The sequence below is a fragment of the Castanea sativa genome, chromosome 1 (genome assembly GCF_040712315.1).
Source record: "Castanea sativa cultivar Marrone di Chiusa Pesio chromosome 1, ASM4071231v1".
In the NCBI taxonomy this organism is placed as follows: domain Eukaryota; kingdom Viridiplantae; phylum Streptophyta; class Magnoliopsida; order Fagales; family Fagaceae; genus Castanea; species Castanea sativa.
Genome location: NC_134013.1, coordinates 83,804,537 through 83,830,146, shown reverse-complemented (window position 1 = coordinate 83,830,146; position 25,610 = coordinate 83,804,537). Strand labels below are relative to the sequence as shown.

General features: G+C 30.8%; 2 protein-coding genes across 2 annotated transcripts; both read left to right on the top strand.

Annotated features, from left to right (window-relative positions):
• The first annotated feature begins 10,093 nt into the window (after positions 1-10,093).
• LOC142642213 (EG45-like domain containing protein) lies at positions 10,094-11,424 on the top strand. The gene is made up of 3 exons (XM_075816555.1): positions 10,094-10,287; positions 10,803-11,079; positions 11,228-11,424. Exons 1-3 carry the CDS (start codon positions 10,182-10,184, stop codon positions 11,232-11,234), a joined length of 390 nt encoding a protein of 129 aa, XP_075672670.1. The 5' UTR covers positions 10,094-10,181; the 3' UTR covers positions 11,235-11,424.
• An 11,196-nt stretch (positions 11,425-22,620) lies between these two features.
• Positions 22,621-25,036, top strand: LOC142635784 (putative EG45-like domain containing protein 1). The gene is made up of 3 exons (XM_075809871.1): positions 22,621-22,720; positions 24,651-24,921; positions 25,030-25,036. The coding sequence occupies exons 1-3, from the start codon at positions 22,621-22,623 to the stop codon at positions 25,034-25,036; spliced, it is 378 nt and encodes a 125-aa protein (XP_075665986.1).
• Positions 25,037-25,610: the final 574 nt, after the last annotated feature.

Here is a 25,610-nt window from a genome sequence, read left to right as displayed (position 1 = left end):
CTGTTTTGAATTCTGGGTTTACCAAAAATATATATATATAAAGTCTACCTTCATTAAATGAGACATGAAGGTGTGGGCTGGACCTACGGTGCTAGCTAGGATGCACCCAACAAAATGGAGAAGGTGGAGCTGTGAAATAAAGATGAGCTTAGAGAGAGAGAAGAGAAGTTAAGTGGAGAAGGTGGAGCTGTGGAATAGGGATGAGCTTAGAGAGAGAAGGTAGGCGAGATGTAGAGAGAGAAGAGGTGTGGAATTTTGAAAAATAAAGAATAAATTAACTTGGAGACAATTATTTCATTTATCTTGATCGTGTTTGTTTATGAAATTTATTTTGGTAGTTATTAAAAATTATTTATTATGATTCTTTTTTTTATAGATATCTATTATGATAATTATTATTAATAAATATTTATCACAATAATTAATAGATATTTATTATGATATTTTTTAATATATAATTATGATATGTATTAATTTATATTTATTACGATTGTGTTTGTATAAATGAAATTATTTATTCTATTAATTAAAAACAAAAATATGATGTGAAAAGTTTCTAATTGATATATATATATATATATATATATATATATATATATGTGTGTGTGTGTGTGTGTGTGTGGGGGTTCTAGCTAGCTCAACTGGTAAAGTCTCTAATAGTTGAATAAAATATCTAGGGTTCAATCCTCGCCTACACCAAAAACTGATCGGTGTCTTGGTCTGATGATAAAAAGCTATCATTAGGAGCGGTCGCTATAGGTTGAAACTCTCTCTAATATATATATGATAGAATTTAAAATCAATTAAAAAATTGGTATATTCTGTCAATTTTTAAGACCTTACTACTTTATACATCAATATTTTTACAACAAATTTTAACTGGCAGGTTGTTATTAGTTGTTAGCTTATTACTAGTAGATAAATATTTAATTTCAATGATGGGTTTAAATTATAACCATTAACAGCTTACTACTTTTGTTGTGTAAATATTATAAATGCCGTAAATTTTATAAGATTTAAAGGTGAGAAAGTCACTGCTCTTGTGAAGTTACATTGGGTTATAGTTGGGTTCAAGTTTGAATTGCTTAGAGTTAGACCCCATAATAACATTTTAAACCATCAATTAGGCAATCTTTCCACATTATATTTACTTTAAATAATAGAATAGATAGTTCCATATTTCCATATACAAACACAATTAAATTAAATACTTATTAATAATACCACCGTGCACCCTTGGTGCGGTGGTCACTCTACAAGTATAAATGCTTGTAGAGTATGGGGGGTAAAGGCTGGGGTTCAAGTCTCTAGGAGTGAGTTTCACTCATATATACACTTAGATTTGGCTAGAGTAGAAATTCTATCTTGTATAAAAAAATATTTATTAACAATTACCATAATTATATATTAATAAATATCATAATAAATACCTATTAGTATTGTGATAAATTTATATATAATAATAATAGGTGAAATTGAGAGAAACTCAAATTAGAATTTTAAATTAGAGTTCAAATTTTGTGCCATATGTCCTAAATTATTTATTCTTAAAGAGTTTTATTTCTTAATTTTAGAATCAAATGTAAGGCCACATCATAAATATTCATTTAAATGAGTTATTAAGTACAAAAACCAAAGAGTCTAGAATAAATAAAACGTAAAAAAGAAAGTGTTTCATAATAATAAATAAATAAATAAATAATATGGACAATTTACATTTTATACCTAATAATATCCTTACAAAAAATTTTAAAGAGTTAAAAAAAAATATAAGAATGGCTATCAATAGTATTTAAATTATATATATATATATATATAGAAATTATATTATGTATCTTATTGTATATCTTTAAGTGTATCCATGCATATACATGAGATTACAAGTTAGTATCTAGTAATAATAATTATCATTATAGATATCTAAAAATAATGATTATCATAATAGATATCTATTAAAACACAATCATCATAAGTATCTACTAATAATTGCCACAATTATCAAATTTCATATTTAATACTTAATAGAAAAACACAATCAAAATAAATTTTTATTAATAACTATCACAATTATAAAATTTCATATTTATATACAAAATAAGGGAGAGAGAGAGAGAGAGAGAGAGAGAGAGAGAGAGAGAGAGAGAGATTATTTTTAACAATAAAATTATATTTTTAGTATACAACTAGTGACATTCTCGTGCAATGCACGGATTAGTTAAGATTCATATGTAAAGGGAATTTTTGCACAACTATTATCAAATTTCTAACTATTAAACAGGTAATAACAATAAAGGAAAATACCTTTAATGTGTGTCTGTAAATATTATTTTTAAAACCAAAATTGAGAGAAAATTCAATTAGATAGATTCCAAAATTGAAGTATAATTTTGTGCCATGTGTCAAATCAATTTCTTAATTTTGGTGCAGATTTTTGTCACTTATTAGCTTGTAACCCCATGCATATAGGTATACTTTAAAGATATATATTAAGATGCATAATATAATTTTTACATATATAATTTAAATATTATTAATAGTCATTCTTATATTTTTTTTAACTCTTTTAAAAATCTTGCAAGAATGTTATTAGGTAGAAAATGTAAATTGTCAATTTTTAAAATATTTTTATGTTCATTAATTCTAAACTCTTTGGTTTTTGTACACAATAACTCACTTCAAAGGATACTTATGATATGGTTCCACACTTGATTCCAAAATTAAGAAATAAAACTCCCTCTAATAATAAATAATGTAGAACACGTGACGCAAAATTGGATTTCAATTGTAGAATCTAATTAGATTTTTTCTAAACTTTACCTATATATATATATATATAACTTATAAAATTTTAATTGTTTTTAATTATACAAAAAAGACTCATAAATATAAAATCATTCAAAATCGCTCTTCCTCCTATTTTATATATAGTGTTAGATATATGATTATGTTTTTTATTTCAACACTGAATTAACTCATTGGGCACAAAAATTAAAAATTTTCTATCAAATGGGACATATATATATGACTTATAAACTTGACGTGTTTTTAGTTCTATAGAAAAATGCTCATAAATATAAATTCATTCAAAAATTATGATTTTTATGGTTTACTTATATTGAACTCATCGTTTTTTACACTAAATTAACTCATTTGGCACAAAAATTAATAAACTTAGATTAAATGGGACACATATTGCAAAATTAAACTCTAATTGAAATCTAATTTTTACATTGAATTAACTCACTTGGCACAAAAATAGACTCTAATTGAATTCCAATTTGGAATCTAATTGTATTTTCTCTTAGCTTTACCTATTATTATATATAAAAATATATAGATTATATATATAGATTACCACAATTGAGAATTTTATTAGTTTTATATTAAATGTGACACCACTTTCAATAAGAATTTTTTCTCTTTTAAATATAAGACTTTCATAGCATATTGAACTTGCAAAAATTTTACATTGCAAAAAGAAATCAAATCAATTGTATAGCAATTCCATAAAAAAAATTAAAAAAAATTCTCAATATACTATAACATTATTCGAAATAGAATAAAAGTGAAAACCTATTATGAGGAAAATTAGTTTAGTAGACATTTTCAAATAGAATTCATTCCTGAAAATGAAAGCTTAAATAAAAAAAAATAATAATAATAACCTTTAGAGTCTAGAGAGTAAAATATATGGAAGCTCAACAATGCTAACCTCCAAACTTAATCGAGACAATTTTTATATGCAAAAAAAATGTTATAAAAAAAATTTGTGTCCTTCCATTATCCCCATAACAAAAACCACTAATACTAAATTGTTTAATTTAAGTATCACTCCTTTGATATTTTAAAGTGGGCAAATTTTGTTTTCATTCATTGGTTGTGCAAAGGGAAGTACAAGATCCACAACATTTTCACAAATAATTTCATAATAAATCTTAAGTCATGGTAGATTGTTACTAATTCTAATTTGAAACCAACAATGAAAATAATGAATTTGTTACAGCCTTCCATCTTGAATTTGTTATGAACTAATTAAAATATTGTAGATCTAGCATTTCGCTTGTGCAATTGGGTACATAAACACATCATTCTTTAATTAATTTGAAAAGAATGTGTCTCCTCTTCAAAACGTTCTCATTAAGAGAAGTACATAGTAACAGAAAAAAGGATTTAAAGGTATAGAAGAGGAGGGTTCATTTTTTATTTGTATGGATCTTTTAGCTTTTTGTGAAGAAGGTTTTGGGCCAAAGAAATATAATGTTATCATTGAATTTTTAAATATTCGTGATAACTAAAAGGATTTAAAGGTTTTACAAGATGAATCATTTGAATGACACGATAGTATGTATGGATGCTTAGGTCTAAGAAAAATGATCTTATTAGGTAATCAATAGGTAATATGTAAAGGAATTAAAGGAATGATAGAGGAGTCTTGTTAAAAAAAAAAAAAAAAGAGAAAGGGATGCTAGATAATGAGTCATTTCACACTCTTGCATGCATCTATGATTTTAAAATCTGGATCGTTTAATAAACCAGAAAAGGGAGAGGTTCAAGGTTTTTGAGGTCGGACAGAAGTTTAACCGAGGACAAACCGTGATGTATCATTTAATTTTTTAATATATTTGATACTTAAATTGGTTATATTTTTTAATTTTTCATTCTTGACCAATAAAATGTGCGTGGCCTAATGGTTTGCATGCTGGAGATGTTATTTCACTTGCTGAGAGCAGGTTCAAGTCTTGCAGTAGCATATATTCATCAATTTTTACCAAAATAATGATATGGTTGAACCATGTCTTATAGAACCGATTCGGTTCAAGGACTGGTTCTCGGTTAATTCGGTTGAACCGGTCGGTCCGATCTAGGTTTAAAAATAATGCATGCATTTTTAATTTTTAAAAAGATTGAAAGCTTGGATTTGTATTAAAGCACAAGAGCTTGTTTTGACCCAAAATTATAAAAATTACAGTTCAGTTGATTTTACTCTAACTTACATTAAGTACGGAATAGAGTAAATGTGAGCGAACAAACAATAAAACTACTTTAAGCCATATTCAAAAAATCACAGCAGTAAAATGAAAGTTGAAAGAGTAGGGAAGAGAAATGCAAATACAAGATAACACGCCGATGTGTTATCGAGGAGGAAACCGAAGAACTTGGCCAAAAACCTCTCCGCTTCCCTCCAAGCGGTAAATTGATCCACTAGACAATAAGTTGAGATACACAATAACAAGAGACCCTCCAAGCTTAATCTATCTAATGCACCTAAGCCCTCCAAGCTCCTACTCCAACAAGGCTTCTCAAAACCGTGTCTTGTCTAGCTTTCCGGATCTCGCAATACACCCGATTGCATCCGCCAAGACTCATTGGCTTCTTTTGGCAAATCTCCAAAGCTTCCCAAGCTCCAAAACACTCTCTACACTCTGAAAAAGTGTGAGTTGTGTTTGAGTACAAATCTCCTCTCAAGGTATGACAATGGGAGAGGGAAGGAGAAGAGGCTACAATGATTTTTCATTAAGGATGAGTAGCTCTCTCTCTAAAAGATGGGTGTGTGTGTTATTGAAAACCTATCTAGAGTTTTTCTCTCTAAAATGACCTCTTATACTTTTGTGGGTAATGAAAGTATATATAGTATGGGTGAAGGGTAAGAAAGTCATACTTAAAAATCTTCCAGAAAGAGAGTTTCGCGGGTATCTCGCGAGAAGGCCTTACTAGCGAGACACTTGCGAAATCCTCTAGGCTAGCATGACTCTTCAGCTTCCAGTATGTGCTTCTCACGTGGCTCTTTCGCGGGTTAGCTTCTAGCTAGACACTCTTGAAATCCACTGATTTTTCATTTTATGTTTGATTTTTCACCAACTTAATACTAAACCCAATACAATAAAATTCCACAAAATACAAGGAACAAAATTAAAGCAATTACAACATTTTTTGTCATGGAATAAAGCCAACATAAAACATAGTTGTAAATCACAACTTTACAAAGATAACATATGTCATTATTATATACATTGACAAAGGGATATGTGTCATTATTGCATGCACCCTCTAGTTGTACAAGGATCAAACTTTTAATATATACAATATATACAATATAATAAAATCATATATAACATTATGCCCCATAAATTTGAGAAAAATTCCATCAATGCTCTCGAGTGGATTATGTTGTTAATCCTACCTATTGTACAAAGAATGCTTGGATTTGGAATCCTTTTGCGATTATGAGTTGTCCCTCACAAAAAAGTCATCACCTTCTAACTTTGCATTACTGTTTGTTTTGATGAAAAATTTCATGTGAAGATATCAAGGTTTTCTATATTTGGTAGTATTAGAAAAAAATGGATAAAAGGAAAATTATTTCTTGACTTTTCTTATTTAGTTATAGAGTTGTTTTATAGGAAAACAACTTTATCACACACTAAACTTTATAAGGGAAATTAAAAGATAGTTTTACAATTCATTTTAAGATTGTTACCAAATATAATAAAATGAAATGTTTTCCAAAAAATATCTGTTGAAAAATGATTTATTTTCTAGAAAATGTTAACGTTAAAAAAAACAGAGTTATATGAAAATGATGCGGAAAATTTAGAATTTAAATCATTATGTATAATTGTGATGACCCATTTTATTGCATTTCAAATTAGTTTTTATTTTTATTTTTATTTTGGTGAGAGATAAGATTTTATGCTAACACTTACATAGCATTAGAATCTATGAAATCTATGTTTTTTTTTTTTTGGTAGGAAATTGAAATCCAAGTAGCCAAAAAAAAAAGTTCCCAATATAAGAGATTGGGCTGTTCGAGTTTAGAGCTACCTATAGGTGAAAGAGGACACCATGATGCATACATATTAGAGAGACTCTCCTTTGTGCTTTTAGACATACGAAGAAAGAAAGAGGAGACAAGAAGATGAGAGTTTTTCTGATTGTGGGTATCATTGCAATTCTTATCTCTACAGCTACAGCTATACCGGGAATTGCCACTTTTTACACTCAATATATTCGTAAGTATTTACAAATGTTAAATGTTAATTGATTATTTGAAATCATAAAACTATTCATGGTGGGAAAGAAACTAATATCACTTTCATTATTATCAATCAAAGTAAATTATTAGTGTGGTGTGTAATATATAACTTGCTTCTCATTTCTTTAAAAGTTACACTGATTTTTTAGTGGAGTTTTTGGTGTACCTTTATATTAGAATCTCACTCTCTCCCTCTTGTGTCTACATGTGTGTGCATGCGCGCTTGTTATTTATTTTAATTTTATTTTAAAAATGTAATTGTCTGATCAAATTGCTTAAAAGAGTGTGTTGTGTGTATTATAATTTGCTTCACTTTTTCTTAAAAGTTCTCATGACTTTTGAGTAGAGTTTGTGATTTGTTTTTATGTCAGAACTTTATTCCCTCTATTTTATGCATGTGTGTGTGAAAATAATAATAATGATAATAATAATTGTGAAAAAAATGAAAATTTTTGTATCTTTAGACACATTAAATTATAAAATGCTAAAAAATTTATACTTATATATAATCTTTACAAAATTAATAAATGTGATTGGTTGATATCAATAATAGAAAGAATTGAATACCAAAATTAATTTTTAGTGATTGGTGCCACATTCTATATAATAAAATTTGTAGTATGTCCCTATAGCATCACTCTATTAAAATTGTACCAAGAGATAAGGCCACATGGACCTCCCCCTCTTTCACTATCTTGATCTTTTTGCATTTTGCTTTTTATTTTTAGTTGTATTTTTAAATTTGTTGAAATTTAATTGAAATAAAAAATAAAAAATTGTAGTGAGAAGAAAACAATGAGAAAGGGAAAGAACACGAGATTAACGGCTTGCGTCCACAAAAAAACCCCTTGATGACTACATTATTATTATACACTCAAGTGTCTTATATAATGAACCCTAGTTGACAGGGTATTTATTTGTATTTTGGAACTAGGATTAGATGTACGTGGGCTTGAAATTAAATTAGTCCTCTTGGGCCATTACTTAATAAATCAATATAAATTATTGAGAAGGGGTTTATCACTTGCTCCGCGACACTAATTGCCATATGCAGTTTTTTGTTGGCGTATGAGTGTATTCCCTTATCTCATCCCTCTTCCCCTATATATATGTGTGTGTGTGTGTGTGTGTTTGTGTGTTTCTTAAATAAAAAAAGATACTCAGTGTTGTCGAGTCGTCCCACATCGGTAAGATGTGATATTGAGAAGAAGTTTATCACTTGCTCCGTGACACTAACTGCCGTATGCAATTTTGGTGTTGACGTGTGAGTGTATTCTTTTATCTCATCCTCCTTCCCCTATATGTGTCTATGTGTGTTTCTCAAATAAAAAAAAAAATTTGTAAAGATTAATTAAACAAAATTTACCAAGAGATATATTAGGCTACATGTACCTCCCTTCTTTCACTATCTTGTTCCCTTTGCTTTAAATTATTATTTGTATTTTAAATAGTGATCTATTTTTGTGTTTACAGCATCTGTATGTTACGGCAACCAGAGCCAAGGTGTCATGGTTGCAGCTGCTAGTGACACCTTTTGGAACGGTGGTGCTGCATGCGGGAAATATTACAATGTTAGGTGCACAAGAGACCACAATGTTACAGTGAAAATCGTCGATCACTGTCCGGATTGCTCATCAACCATCAACCTCTCTCGAGAAGCCTTTGCCAAGATAGCTAAACCTATGGCTGGAATAGTAATAGACATTGATTACCACCAGTAAGCCTTGCAATTTATGTTACATTCTTCATTGCAACCAATATTCTTACTTGTAACAAATCCTTGGTTGGTATGTAAAATTGCTGAAGTACTCTCTTTGTCCTTTTGTTTGCAGGGTTGAAGTCACTCAAAGACTAGAGTGAATGCTAAAGCCGTTGGAAACTGTTGTAACATGCAATATTGTACCTTATAAAACAAATTAGACAAAGACAAATAAACGTGAAGATGTTATAATCGTAACTTCATTCTCAAGTGGTCATCCACAATTCTATATTTTTACATGATATATATTTTAAGAGCATTGTTTTTCAACTAGCATCTCTTTGTATTTCTAAAGTAAACATTTAGAGTTCAAATCCTTCCATTTCAACTATTGATGTATAAAAGTAAATAAAAAAGCAATACCAAGTTGGTTCAATAAAGGGAAGTTGGTGAAGCAATGCAATTCAATTGGGAGTTATTGCGGTATTAAAGGTCGTACACAATTTTGGCCTTGTGTTTCTATTGGATGAGGAAGTGGCTGGGTACCTTGCCCAAAGCCACTTTTATCACATTTGTAATGATGCTTCTTGGATGACCACTTATTAAGAATGTGCTTTGTTAAAACCTTATTGAGAAAAAAATTAATAGAAAAAAAAAGTGATAGCGAAGAATATAGTACAAAATTCTTGTGAATCTTCATGCTTTAGATTCACTCAAAAAAAAAAAAAAAATATATATATATATATATATATATATATATATATATATATATATGGTCAAGTAAATGTGTAACATTTTATTTATTTATTTAGATATTACTCCACTTGATTTTTTTTATTAGTTTAAGATATTCAAAGTTGCACTATTGGATTGCACATTTTCATTGTATTTAACAGACATGCTTGTGTTAATATATCAAATATTATTTTCTATTTGATAAGATATTTTACAAATAAAACAATTATTAATCTTTAATCATTTTAATATTTTGCAAGTATTGATAATATAAAGATTTTTGTTATGAAAGATAATATAAAGAAATATTTTTTAATTCACTTAGTGACAGTATAATATAATCAAATTTAATTAATATTATATCATATAATGAGTAATATTATACATGAGCCAAAAAATAATCTTATTAATATTATACATGAACTAACTTAGTAGTAGTGTCCGAAAATTAAGAAAAGTTCTAGTGTGCCACTTTAGACAAATTCCAATCTTGACAATAGACCAATAGAGTCTGGACCTCTAATTTCGGTCAATAGTAATTTGTTTTGAACCAAGGAAACGTGCAAAGACTGGTGACGGTTGGAAGAAAATTTGGAGCAGCTTCTCCAATAAAAAGGGCACACAAACTCTGTCTTTCATGCAAATACACTAGAATCAAAGCGTTGTTAGAAGATAGAGAGCAATCTTTCTTGAATTTTCTATCAATAAATTGAGATGGCAATCAAAATCCATGCTTTTGTTTTCTTGGGGCTTGTCTTAAGCCTTATCTCAGTGGCTTCCGCCATTTCTGGAACTGCCACTTACTACACAGTTTACACTCGTAAGTATCTATATGTAAAACCCCTACTCTACTTGTAGTCCTAGATTGTTGTTTTAGTCTTATATTTTCATATATAAATATACACCGATATTATTTCAACTTTGTTAGACCATAGTTTGTCACCAAATAAACCACCCAAGGAGGTGGCTTAGGCTCTGATGGGCCAATTACCTTGCGAGTAAGAGGTAGTTGGTTCAAGTAGTAGTACCATATGTCCTATCTAGTACTCTGGTGTTCTTACACCTTGCATGATAGAGGTTGGGTGAGCCAGGAATATTGAACACTCGTTTGAGTCCCATTTTTGTATTCCATTAAAAAAAATTGTCATCAAATAAATTTTCTTTGTCATGATAGGCATGATCATCTAGAAAACCATAGCCTAGCATAATCAAAGTATGTAATAGCATGACCATCTAGAAAGTCAGAAAAAAAAAATTGTTGACAATTAAGGATTATACAGCATGTAGGTTTGAAATTTTATTTCTTTAATTAACTTGTTTCCCATGTTATTGTAGCGTCTGCCTGCTATGGCTTCCAAGATCAAGGAGTTATGATCGCAGCTGCTAGTGATGCCCTATATGAAAATGGGGCTGCATGTGGTAGAATGTACAAAGTTAGGTGTACGGGCCCTACAAACGCAGGAGTACCCCAGCCATGCAGGGGTGAAGTCACTGTTAAGATTGTTGATCGCTGCCCATCTCCTGGATGCCAAGCGACAATCGATCTCTCTCAAGAGGCTTTCAACATTATTGCTGACCCCGCTGCTGGAAAAATTAACATTGATTACACCCAGTAAGCCTAACACATTCTTTAGTTTATTTTCGATGAATAACATTCATTTTCCTCGGTTTTACTACCATTAATTCTAGTCTGTTCGATGAGGTTTATGTGTTAGAATTTATTTATTTTTCCTTACTTTTTTCTCTTTCGTGATTTACAGGGTTTGATTCTCCCTGAAGAGAATTGGCTGTTTTCCAAAGCAAGACCTCTAGTAATCATGATTATACAGAAATAAGAAGCAATTCATGGAAATTGGACATTTTCCATGAATAATCACCGGCGGTCTACCGATGAAATAATACTTCTTTGTAATGATTTTCAATAAGTAAAAATAAAAGATTTACTGCTTATGTGCTCTCTCTCTCTCTTAAAGTAAAATGGCGGAAATTTTATTCAACTTGAATATCTACATGTACAAAAGGCACCAAACGTTAGAATTTACATCTCATCAGAGCTTCCTTTGCTTAAGCATGAGAAGAATGCATGGTTACAAGCAGCACATATCTATGCAGTTATGCACCACCCATTTGTGAACGGTAGCTTAACTTTAGCCGATTCTAATCTAGAGTCAATATGACAATTTCATTAACTCAAATGTTACGGACACTCATGTCCCAGGTTAAACAAATTTGAAAGTGGAATAAACACCCAGGTTAAACAAATTTGATTGCTTTACCAAAACACCGTGTCATGCCTTCCATACAAGTTTAATTTTTTGTGAAAGTTTCAGCGACCATAATCCATGCCAAAGGGCATGACTCCCTATAGCATTAAACGATTCACCTATGATGTTCTCAAGAGCTGGTACGCAACACCTTAAACGCCAATAACACAGTGTTAGGGAGCAGAACGCGCGGTCAGGCGAATAATTGCACTTTAACTATTCTTTCTTTTTTTTTTTAAAAACACACACACACAATGTTGGGTACACACTTTCACTATCAAATGTATAATGTTGGGTATTTACTTATTAGTGAAATCCTACATTGAATAATAATAGAAAGAGTAAGTAGTTAATATTATATGATTGAGCTCAAATTCATAATTAAAATTTTGGGTAATTAAACTGGTGTTTATATATGTTATATTAATTACGTACTATACTTGTATCTAATAAACCCCCAACTTAGAGGGGTCCTTCCTCTTATAGATATTGTTAAATTACCGATTGTTCTAAAAGTTTAAACTATTGAAATATGATAAATTTAATTATTTAACTACATACTTCTAAAACTTCCTCTCATGTGTGGGCTGAAACTACATTTTAATAAGTGATGCTGCTCTAATACCATGTTAAATTACGATTGTCCAAAAAATTTAAGTTATTGAAATATTATAAATTTAATTATTTAACCACATACTTCACTTATACATCTTAACCTTTTGTCTTGGACTGTTTATGGTCAATTCGTTGGAAGTTTGATATTTCACTGTCACTCTGCCGGATCTTGGTTATATATGCTATACACCTGATTAGTCAATTCATGACAACACCTTGTTCTGTGCATTATGCTATTGTCTTTCAAATCCTTCAATACGTGAAGGTTATGTTCTTTCATGGTCTCCTTTTATCATCCCAATCTTTTTGAGACTTCCGAGTTTTCTCAGATGTATAAGGGGCAAGAGATCCTATTGATAGGCGCTCTACGACTTGTAATCGCTTGCTTTCAAGCGACTATCTCACTTTTTGGCATAGTGAGAAACATTTTGTTATAGCTCTCTTTGGCACTGAAAATGAGTACTATGAGCTAGCTAACACCACCTCTAAGCATTTTGGTTATAAGAAAACCTTTGGTACATCCCAACATCCTACATTGGCTATTTTATTTATCGTGAGTTTGTGAAAACCGGGGTGCTATTTCGGGTTTATTTATGATCCGCTTATTTTGTTGAAACTGAAAACTTTTTACTGAAAGTAATGTAAATAAAAGTAAAAGTTAGTTGAAATGATACAGTGAGATCCATAAATAGTACCAAAAGTACAGTGAGACCTATGAATAGTAGTAAAAATAAGCTGAATAGTAAAATAAATTGGCAAAAATAATCTTGCCAAACAGACACTCAGTCTGTCCATAATGAAATGTTTTATGAGTGCACCAAACATGTTAAAATTGATTATCATTTTCTGAGCCATCATTTGCAACAAGATAAACTCCATGATCTATACGTATTTGTTTTGGTTTTTCTACTGATCAGCGCAGTTGGCTAATGTCTTTACCAAGCTTATCCTCCAAGTCGTTCTAATCAGTGTGGCCGATACCGTACCGGTACCGGCCGTACCGGCCGGTACATACCGTACCGGCTAGTGCACCGGTACCGGTACACTTTTATATTGTACCGGAAAAAATACCGGCCGTACCGGCCGCGTACCGGTCATACCGGCCAATTTCGGGCAATACCGGCCGGTACCGGGCGTACCGGCCGGTACAGAAAAAAGCTTTTTTTTTTTTTTTTTTTTTTAGTTTTGTAATTTTTGAATTTTTGTAAAGGCATAATGGTAACTTATTTACATTAACTTCTTAGTATTATTTGTTTTCTTAGTATGCAATGAACAACTAAGCTTTCTATTTTTTATATTGTGTTTTTTTTTCTTTTATTTGATACTAAAATCTAAAATTATGAATAATTTGTTCTGAATTGAGGTAATATTTTATAATAAACTTTTATATTTACTATAATATAAGTGAAATATTATATGTTTATAAACATGGTTCTAAAGATTTTGGTGTGTGTGTGTGTGTGTGTATATATATATATATATATAAAATAGCGGTAAACCCGAAACGGTACACCGGAATTGACCGGTATCCGAAATATATCGTACCGGTGGCTAAACCGGTACAGCCTCCGGTACGGTATTGACTTCCTTGGTTCTAATAGGCCATCATTAATTCTTGCACAATATTATTAGTATCTTTTTTACATCACTTATAGGTGTGCCTATAAATATAAGTCTTTACTTATAAAATTAATACATACAAAAATACAAAATTGCTTTCTACTCTTTTTCCTTGTCTTAACAAACAAAGAGCTCTTATCCCAAAAATAAAAAAAATAAAAAAACAATAAAAAAGAGCTGATCTAATAGTTTGTTCTTCACTTTAGTGGCTTCCCCACTCCATTCTTCTCCTCAGCAGCTGGTCCTTCATCTCGGTAGTATATTCTAGCACACTCACCACACAAAGTTTCTCACTTAATTTGTTAGGTACGGTGATGGCTCCAGGAATTTTGTTTAGGGTGTTCTTTAGGAAGCATAAATTACACAATCTTATTTCTTTTTAGCCTTTAGGTAATTAGGTTTGATTCAATGTAATTAATTCTATTCCGTTCTGGCCGTAATGGCCGGAAAATATCGTGCCTGTAAACAAACCAGAACAGTAACCCACCCTATTCCACTTCGGAAAAAATTTCAGGTCATTTCGGTCTATTTCGGTTGTTTTGGGGTGTTTCGGTAAATACCGGCCGAAATTCAAGTTTGTGCTTAAAAAAAAAATGTTCTTAAAACCAAAACAAATTTGCATTCTATAAACAAAAAAACCTCAAAAGAAAAAAAAATGAAATGAAAAGAAAAGAAATGAATAAAGGTACCTATACAGCTAAAAAAATATCGTATTGAGAAATTTGAGACTCAAAACTTGAGAAGAAGCACTGCCGCACCGGTACTGGTAGAAGACAGAAGTAACGAACAAGAAGGAAGGCAAAACATAGATATAAAAGTGTAGATGAAGATGTGATAAAATTTAAAAGTATGAAGTGTAAAAATCAAGGAGACAGAAAACGTGTGTGATTAAGAATAAAATAGAAACAATAATTAAAAATAAGAAGTAATATATGTCTGGTGAGGAAACATAATACTGTAATAAAAAATAATAAAAAGTTAAATTTTGTGTTGTATTGGGTAGTGTGCTTAGTTAAAGGAATCAAGTTACTACCCAACCTATAGTAGTTTTACTATAATTTTTTTTAAAAAGATTTTAGTTCATTTTTTTTCCCTTTTTTCTTGAAAGACCCCAATATATTGTTAAGTTGCTTAAATTATGGACTAAAATTTAATTTTATTGGTATAAAAAAAATTCAGGGTGGTCCCAAATTTTTTTTAAAGGTAAATTAATATAAAATATAAAATTATTATATATAAATTATTATTAGGTGGCGCCGCTGATAGGCCAAAAATGTATTGATCCCTTGTGATAAATTAACCAAGTAAATTAATTAGGTTCAATTACATGCAACAACCGTAGCAACACAAACAAATCACCAAATAACTAAATATGCAGTGGAAATTAAATGACAATGTGATTTGTTTACAAATGGGGAAAACCTACACAGCAAAAACTCCACCGGGTGATTTTAAGGTCACCATTCCTGAGAATCTACTATTATCAAAACAAGCGGTTATAAGTAAAGGAATCCCAGCATCTTATACCAACCTACAGTTGAACCCTTACCCTAATACCCAATTGGACTTGTTCTGTAGTGACAATGTCTCATTTTCAATGCACGGCTCTCAATACGTGACTAACCAATAGATGCGCAAATCACAGTACGCGACTTGATCACCAACTTGAGAAGGATGTTGGCAGCAAAGTTCTTCTATTCTTCAACACATAAAGATCACAAAGTTGCTTGGTCACAAAACCCAACGGTGTACAAACACAGAAGCTTCTTCAAGAACTAGGGCAAATTAGGTTTCCGGTTACACTTGAGGAATTATTCTCTTGTGCAATTGTACTCTTGGTTGTGCTGTTGGGGTTTATGCCCTAAAACCCAATTTATTGGCATGTATTTAATAATAAAATTGTTTAATTATATGAGACTATCTATAAATGAACTAAGACATTATCATAGTCCATGAGATGCATTGTATGTGATTTATGTGAAAAGTCACAGAAGATATAAATCACAAGTTCTTTGTAAACTCAGAAGTTTAGTTCGTAGTCGGTGATGAAATTGGGCGTTTCATTTGCGAAGACTATAACATATCAACTAAGATGATTTGTCTTGATCATGGAAGTGGAGACTTCTAGTTGGTATGTTGATATGTTTTAAGAGTTAAGACATATTGAACTGGGCCGCTGTGAGATTTATTATTCTCCTAACGACTGTCAAATGAATAATAAATCTCACGACTTCTATTTACATCAACTCTAAATCCTGAGAGAATAATGGACCTGATCATGAGATGTTGTTGTTTTGATATATCAGGAGTGAGATCTATTAGTTACGGTCAAAACCTCAGTATGTTGGGCATCCGCATTTAGTGTTGATGGAACATATATTCTCAAGATGGAATTCATAGTCTCTTAATGGAGATACAAAATATTCCCTTGAGATAAGTTTAATGGGTTTAGTTATTCAGAGTGTTGGGCCCAACCACTTTAGTAAGAAGTTACTAAAGTATATATTTATGAAATTGGATTTCATAAATATATGACGAATAACATAAAGGATTAAACCGGGTACTCAAGGATTAAGATGTAGTAATCTTCAAAGCGGCAGTCTATATTCATGACTTTGGATTACTACGAATATTTTAATGAAGGGGTTGCATGCATAATAAAATCTTGGGATATAATTTATTAATAAGACCTAGAGTGCAATTATATTTATATAGTGGTATTAAATATAATTAATGGTAACTTTGGGCTTGTCAAGAGTTGACGGAAAAGCCCAAGGCCCATTGGAGCTAGTGTCTTATTGGTCCCTTTTGGTCCCACTTCAAGCCACACACTAAAGCCCAATTGGAAATGCCTAATAGGCCAGCCCAATTAGATAATCAGTTAGTTATAAAGGGAGAAACATACAGAATTTTTATTTGAGTTAGAAAGAAAAAATAAGAAACGGTGTGTGTGAAAGAGTGTGAGACACACTTTCATTCTCCCTTTGAAAAACTGATTGAGAGACCACACATCTTGGGCGTAAAGTGGAATTGGAGTGAAGATTAAAAGTGTTCCCAAGTGCTTCTAATCTTTGTTTTGAATTTCTCCACACCAAGGTACGCTATCTTGTTCTTAAATTCTGAAATTTACATTGTGCACGTTATCAATCATGAATGAAATAGATCCTTGTTTGTTGCTTCCGCTGTGTGTTTTGTATGAGATACAAAACCAGAATTTTTCCTTCATGTGCAACCTTATACGGCCCTTAAAATAATCATTATATATACTTAGGGCTGTGAGAAAATAAAGTCCAAACATATAATCATGGATTGGATGAAAATCAATCTAGAAAAACTGAGTTTCATAAATCTCGACAGATACCATAGCTATCAAGTTTCGAGCTTAAATAGCTCTTTTAAACCTCAATAGATGCTAACTGTCAAGTTTTAATGAACAACATTTCTTCACTTGTTTCTTGAACAGACTTGCATGGCTTTAACACTTGAACTTGAAACCTTGTATTTTTAAGTATTAAACACATCCTAGATCTACCAAATTACAAGTAAAGTGCGTTTTGTCAAAGGATTAGCCAATACATAAAATGTTGACATATGTTCCTAACATCCAATCACATATGTCATAACAGCCGCCATTAAGGTACCCCTAACCTCCATACATGCATGTTTCCACATCTTAGAGCTATGAAGGCTAAGATCCTCGTAGGGGCGGCTCAACAAATTTGAAGGCCTAAGATGATACATTTAAATGGGGCATTTTTGTTATCACTTAAATAATATTTAACTCGTATTTAATATCATAATTTTTGATAACAAAAATCTATACATTTTATTTTGTAATATGCTTTTTTTTTTTGGAAAAATGCTAAAGATAAAACAAATTTTACTAAAAAAAAAACTTTCAAACGATGTAGAAATGAATGCAATTAGTGACACTTCAAGAAGATAATAAATAAGTATTTGAATGAATGATGTTAGGGATATTATAAATTTTACAGCATGAGGCTTACAAAGATGTATCATTAATCACAAAAAATAATTCAAAAATTCATTTAATAGGTTATTGACATCCACATATCATATTAATTGTCACATCAATTTGTAAAATTTTGAAGTAAAATTAATAATATTTCTAGTATTTTTTATCTGAATTATTTCTTGCAATTAATAACACATATATTTGTAAGGAAAAATGGTAGAGATACAAAAACTTGGAAAGTCAAGGACAGAAAATTAAACGTTCATCGAACTTGGTATGAAAGTCCAGTGGATAAAGAAAGGTCTTCAAGGACGTCGAAGAAGTTATTTCATTCTAGAGCTTTGTATGTGGTTACGTGTAAACTCGACCGTGCATATCTTCATTATGAATTTATGATAGGTGGTCTTTTTCTTCGAACGATCCTTAATTTGTGCATGTGGATTGGTTGGGTTGAATTATTTTATTATTTACATTTGCTTGGGTTTATTTTTGTCACCGAAACTCAATCTTTTGACAATCATGCCAAAAATCTAAAGTCTTTTAAGGCAAAGTTTGGATAATATCTTAATTTATATTGACGATGTAGACATTATATAACATAGTTTGTCCTTTGATTAACGACTTTCAAGCAAAGTTTGGCATGGCTGCAATGTATGTAGTTTGAAAATTTCAAGTCTATGACATTGCGGTAGAATTTTCTGACTATGCAAAATTACCTGCGTATTGTCCGGCATATATTTCTCCTTGAAATTCTTATAAACATATTTTTATTTGTAAAAATATTGTGGACATATCATTTCTCTTTTTATTTAGGTTGGCACGCCAAGTTTGGCGGAAACCAATTCTCTCTATTTCAAGTTCTATTCATTTGGTCCATTTCATAGTTTAGCTTAAATTTTACATATCTAAAGTGTAGGGACATCATATCTTTAGCTAGTTCTTTCCAGAACCATTTTTTCTTTCATATACGTTGACAAGACAATGCTTTAGCACATGCTCTAGCTAGGAGTGCAATTTTTTTTTTTTTTTTTTTAAAATTTAAGTCTGGATAAAGTTTGTTCCTCTTGATATTTATAAGTATTATGTATCTGATTTTTTAGTAATTAAATAAATTGGTCTGTTTCTAAAAAAAAAAGCATGTCATTTATTTTAAGTTGTGTTAATTTATTTTAAATGACGTAAGCCTGTATACAATATTAGATCTACAAGATAATAAATTTTGATATGTGGAATGGACGAAATGAACATGACTTGAAATGGAGAGCATCTTAATCAAGCATGTGCAATTCGAATATTTCTAGAAATGGAGAGGTTCTTCATGTGTCACTTTCAAACTCTTGTTGGTTCCTCCCAATATTTATAGTTCAGGGCCTTTTTATGTGTGGGCTTTTCTTAGCACAAGCCTATTAAAAATAATGGATGAAACTACATGTATTTAGGCCCCAAAGCCCAATGAGATTTTTTTTTTATTTATTTGAAAAACAAGATAAAAATTTCATTTTAGCCTAATCTAAGTAGATATGTATGTGCTCAATGAGATTTAATGAACGGCACTGTATGCATTGGGACACATTCTAAGGGCATAAGATTTGCCAACCGCCTAATTGTGTGCTTGTGCTTCCCTTAAGTTTCACCTAAAATAAATTTTACTTTTTTCAGTAATTAAACCAAGTATTAAATGTTGTGCATATTTGAAGGGCCTTGGTTGACACTAGATCTTCCTTGAATCTTATCCATGGGAGTAGTCTAGAAGGCCATAACCAACTTGGAATATACCAAAAAAAAAAAAAAATCCAAGAATCCCTAAGTAACAAATTTAGTTGACTCTTCTGAGTATATTTATAGGCCATATCCAACTGGCACTACGAGTAAGGACAATTGTTGCGTTAACCAAATTTCTCACTATAGATTATACCGTTCATTCTCATACTTTGCTAAGTGTTAGAATATAAGCCTAATGGAGTTAAGCCCAATGTATGAAATTTTTAGCTATTTCAAAAGAACGTTTTGGTTCAAAGAAATATTGTGTTATAATAATTGAACTTTTATGACCTGTTTGGATGTTTAAAAAAGGAGGGAGAGTAGAGTAGAGGGAGGGAGAGTAATTTAAATCCCTTGTTTGGAAGTTTTTTAAGGAAGGAGAGGGAGGGGTTTGGGGGGGTTTCAACTACCTCTAACTCCTCATTTTTAATTCCCCCAAATTGGAGAGATTTGGAGGGAGAGTAGAGTAGATAAATTATTGACCAAATGAATTCTCCAATTTACCATTTTAAAATTAACAAAATTACAAACCAATTAATCATAGACCAATGTTGCAATTTATTTTCAAATATGGGTAAATTTGTCTATTTAATCATTTCCTCTCCTCTCCATCCTAATTTTAAAAACATCCAAACAAGGGGAATGGTTAATTACTCCCTTCCCCCTTACTAATTTTAAAAACATCCAAACAAGGTGGAGGGTAATCATTTCACTCTACTCTTCTCCCCACTACTCTCCTCTCCTCTACTCTCTCCCCTCTCTAAACTTCCAAACAGGCCATTAAATAATGGTATACTCTTTTTCAAAATCGTATTCATTGAGGGAAATAAAATGTAATAACTAAAAGGATTTAAAGGGATATAAATGATGTGGATTCTAGCTAGTTCAATTGGTAAAGTCTCTGATGGTTGAATAAGAGATTTGAGGTTCAATCCCCGCCTATACCAAAAATTGATTGGTGTCTTGATCTAATGATAAAAAAATCAAGAGCGGACGTCATAGGTTGAAACTTCTCTCTAAAAAAAAGGGGGATATAGACGATGAATCATTTGAATCACACGTTAGTATGTATGGGTGCTTAGGTCTAACAAAAATGACTTTTTGAGGGAATTGATAGGCAATAACTAAAGGAATTAGAGGAATGGTAGAGTACTAGTCTTGTCAAAAAAAAAAAAGGAATGGTAGAAGATGACTCATTTTACACTCTTGTATCTTCTACGCTCTTTTAATTTTTAAAAAGATGACATGTCATTACTTTATGCATTCACAAAGAGACACATGTCATTATTGTATGCACCCTCTAATTGTGAAGATCCAACTTTTAATATGTATAATAGATAGTTTCGATAAAAAACTTCATGTGAAGATAGTTTTTTATGCTTTTTGTATTTGATAGTATTAGAAAAAATGGATAACAGAAAAATTATTTCTTGACTTCCCATATTTAGCTATAGAGTTGTTCTCTAGAAAATTTTAGTGGAAAACAACTTTATCTCACACCAAACTACATAAGATAAGTAAAAAAAAATAGTTTTCCAACTTATTTTAACATGGGAAACTAAAATAGCTTTTTAGAAAATGATTCAGCTTCCATAAAATGTTCATGTCCAAACAAATGGAGCTATAAATGTGGAGATAGTAGTTTTTCACATTTTTCTATACTTGGTGGTATTATAAGAAAAATGAATAAAAGGAAAATTATCTCGACTTCCTATATTTTACTATAAAGTTGTTTATCAGAAAATTTTAGTGAAAAACAACTTTATCTTACACCAAACTACCAAACAACTTTATCTCACACCAAACAATTTTAGTGGGTTCTAGTTAGCTTAATTGGTAAAATCTTTGATGGTGGAATTAGAGATCTGAGATTCAATTCCTGCCTACACCAAAAATCGATTGGTGTTTTAGTTTGATGATAAAGAGCACAATCGATTGGTGTTTTAGTTTGAAACTCTATAGAAAAAAAAAAAAAAAAAAAAAAAAAAAACTACATAAAGGAAATTAAAAGATAGTTTTCCAACTTATTTTAAAGTTGCGACCAAACATAGGAAATTGAAATAGTTTTCTTGAAAAACTTTTGGGAAAATGATTCATTTTCCATAAAATGTTCATGTCAAACAAATGGAGCTATAAATGTGAAGATAGTTTTTTTGTATTTGTAGTTTTTCATATATATATATATATATATATATATATATATATATATTTTTTTTTGTAATTGGTAGTATTAAAAAAAAAAGTGCTACGTCTATATCTTTTTTACAACACTTTCACAACAAATCATAGGTGGTAAGTAGTTATTAGTTTTAATTTGAATCTACAATTTAAATTACTTTTTGCTTACTCATAAATAACAACCAATAACAAATTGCCACTTAAGATATTTTGTGAAAGTGTTGAGAAAATGTTTAGACATGGCATTTCCAAAACAAAAATAAATAAAAAGAAAATTTCTAAAACAATTTTATCTCACACCAAACTACATAAGGGAAGTTAAAAGATAATTTTCAACTCATTTTAAAATTGCTGCTTAACGTAGGAAGATGAAATAGTTTTCTAGAAAATATTTTTGGGCAATGGTTTATTTTCCATAAAATGTACATGTCCAAAAAAACGGAGGTATAATTGTAATGACCCATTTTATTGCATTCCAAATGAAAAAATTTTCATTTTGGTAAGAGATAAGATTTTATGCTAACACTTACATAGCATTATAATCTTTGAAAACTATCAATTTGTTTTGTTTGGTAGGAAATTGAAATCCAAGCAGCCAAAACAAAATTCATACCAATATTAGAGATTGGGCTTTACGAGATTATAGCTACTTATAGGGGAAAGAGAACACCATGATGCTATTTATTAGAGACTCTCGTTTGTGCTTTTAGACATGTATACGAAGAAAGATAGAGGGGACATGGAGATGAGAATTTTTCTAACGGTGGGTATCATTGCAAGTCTTATCTCTGCAGCTTCAGCTATAAGGGGAAGCGCCACATTTTACACAAAATATGTTCGTAAGTATTTATAAATGTTAAATGATTATTTGAAATTATAAATCTATTCATGGCAGGAACGAAATGTGTAGGATGTAGTTCAGAATTACAATTCTTCCCCTTTAATAAGTGTGGTTGAGAGGTAAATATATATATATATATATATATATATATATATATATATGTATATATATATAAAATGATATGTCCACAACATTTTCACAACATTTTTACAACAGATTCTAAGTGGTAGATTGTTACTGGTTGTTATTGTTAGGGCAAAATAGTAATCTTAGTGTTAGGTTCAAATATGAATAATATACAAAGTTTTTCACAATCTTTGTTATAACGGTTGATATGACAAGTTGTATTTATAATAAGAGATGGGTTCAAGTTACACCTAGTGTAACTCTTATAGAGTTACACATTTTCTGTACCGTAGATTTCTAATAGATCCAACGGTTGGAAAAATAACATTAAATGATTATTTCTTTCCACTTATTTACCTAATTAATAATAGTTTTTCTCTATTCTCATTTATTACTTTCCATAGATCTCATTGGATTTTGTTTAATGGTGTCCCTTTCTTCCTAAAATTTGTGTTGTTAGACAACGTTTCTTCTATGGTGGAAAATGCAGGTCAATGGAAAAAGTTTTCTGTGTTCAACCAAAAACAAGTTTAATACAGCAAAATGAAAACGTTTTTTAGAATGTCACATATTCAACTAATCATCACTTAAAAACTCTCTTCTTGCATTATATAAGTTGTCAAAATCCCTTAGATATTAGATATGACAAAGCGACCGCCAACCTTAGATATTGGATTTTGTTTAATGGTGTCCCTTTCTTCCTAAAATTTCTGTTGTTAGACAACGTTTCTTCTTCTTTGTTAGACTTGTTTTGTGTTTCAAATGGTTTTGAGGTTTCAGTTTTCCTAATCTCCTCAATCACATACTCTCCTAAAAAAAATGATAGAAAACTTTATGGATAGAGGTGACGGCCACAAAGACAAAGCAAAGCCTCATAAAAAACATAACTTAAACATCATACTTATATTTCTACTTCAAAACCAATTAACCAAGTCTCCTAAACGGGAAAAAAATATCTCAAAATTAAAGCTTAAAAAACCTAATGGGATTTATTTTCTTGCAAAGCTTTGGTTAAGCTTCTTAATTCGGTAATTTTTTTAATTTATAAAAAAACCATTTTGTTTTATCTTTTCTTCCTCTACTCAGATCAGGGTGAGAGAAAGAAGCAGAGAATTTTTTTTTTATTGGGTAATTAAGAGAGAGAAAGAAGAAGAGAATTTCTTTTTATATTGGGTAAAAAAGAGAGAGAAAAGAATTAATTTGTCATAAATAAAGAAGAGAAACAAAATAATCATTTAATGCTATTTTTTCAACCATTGGATCTATTAGAAATCTACAGTACAAAAAAAGTTGTAACTCTTATAGAGTTACACATTTTCTAATAAATATCATTTTTATCACTATCAATCAAATTAAGTATGTTAGTAATAGTAGCAATAGCAGCAGCAGCATATTCCTAGAATTTAGTGAGTAAAAGCAATGAGAAAAGGAAAGAACACGAGAGAATTATGTAGTTCAACCTGATAGCTCATGAATGAAGCCGTTCACGGCTACATTGTTATTATATATGCTCAAGTGCCTTATACAATAAACCTTAATAGGCTATACTATATTTCTATTGGAATTAGGGTTAAGTGTACATGAGCTTTACATAATTGGTCCTCTTGGATCATTACAAAAAAAGCTAGCTATTATAAATTATTATCTTTATTAATTTATAAAAGTTAAGTAATAAAAATTGTAATCCATCCCCAGCATTACTCCATTAAAATTGCAGCAAGAGATAAGACCACACGGACCTCCCTCTCATTCACTATCTTGTTCATTTTGTTCTAAATAATGACTTAATTTTGTGTTGACAGCGTCTGCATGCTACGGCAACCAGGGCCAAGGTGTCATGATAGCAGCAGCTAGTGACGCCTTTTGGAATGGTGGTGCTGCATGCGGGAAATTTTTCACTGTTAGGTGCACAGGAGACCATACCGGCGTACCACATCCTTGCACGGGTGCTAGTGTTACGGTGAAGATCGTCGATCACTGTCCGGGATGCTCATCTCAATTCGACCTCTCTAGAGAAGCCTTTGCCAAGATAGCTAATCCTGTGGCTGGAATAATCGACATTGAGTACAACCAGTAAGCCTAACAATTTATGTTACATTCTTCATTGCAGTTATTGTAGTTAACTTTGTAACAAATGCTTGGTTGATTTCAATGTAAAGTTGCTTACCTTTTTGGTTGCAGGGTTTGAAGTCCTTCAAAGACTAGAGTAAATGCTCAAGCTGTTGGTAACTGTTGTAATAATATTGCACCTTAGAAATGGTGTGAAATAAAAGAAATGGTTAGTCAACACAAATTAACTTGAAGATGTTATAATATTAACTTCTTTTCATGTGGTCATCCACAATTCTGTATTTTCACAGGATATATATTTTGATAGTGCAAGTAAAAGCAATAATCCAATTGTTACAAGATACATTAATCACTTTTGTAACTAAATTCCACACACACACATTTGTTAATACCAAGTCGTCAAGAGTCTTGTACCTTAATTAATATCCATTGGTGTTTCCAAAGAAGATTTCCAAGGTTCAAATTTCCCCACCTTTTAACTATCGACGTAAAAAAAGAAGCATTACCAAGTCAGTTTAATAGAAGGGACTCAGTGAAGCAATGCAATTCAATAGGGAGCTATTGTGACCAAGAACAAAGAGTACAAAATTCAAGGAAAAATCCAGTATCGTGCTTGTGCATCCCTTGCATTTCATCTAGATTTAATCTTACTTTTTCAGTAATTAAACTAAATATTAAATGCTCTGCATATT

Coding starts and splice junctions, on each gene's coding strand:
- LOC142642213 (XM_075816555.1), top strand. CDS start 10,182: ATGGCAATCAAAATCCATGCTTTTGTTTTCTTGGGGCTTGTCTTAAGC. Junction 10,288..10,802: donor TTACTACACAGTTTACACTC/GTAAGTATCTAT, acceptor ATGTTATTGTAG/CGTCTGCCTGCTATGGCTTC.
- LOC142635784 (XM_075809871.1), top strand. CDS start 22,621: ATGGAGATGAGAATTTTTCTAACGGTGGGTATCATTGCAAGTCTTATC. Junction 22,721..24,650: donor ATTTTACACAAAATATGTTC/GTAAGTATTTAT, acceptor TTGTGTTGACAG/CGTCTGCATGCTACGGCAAC.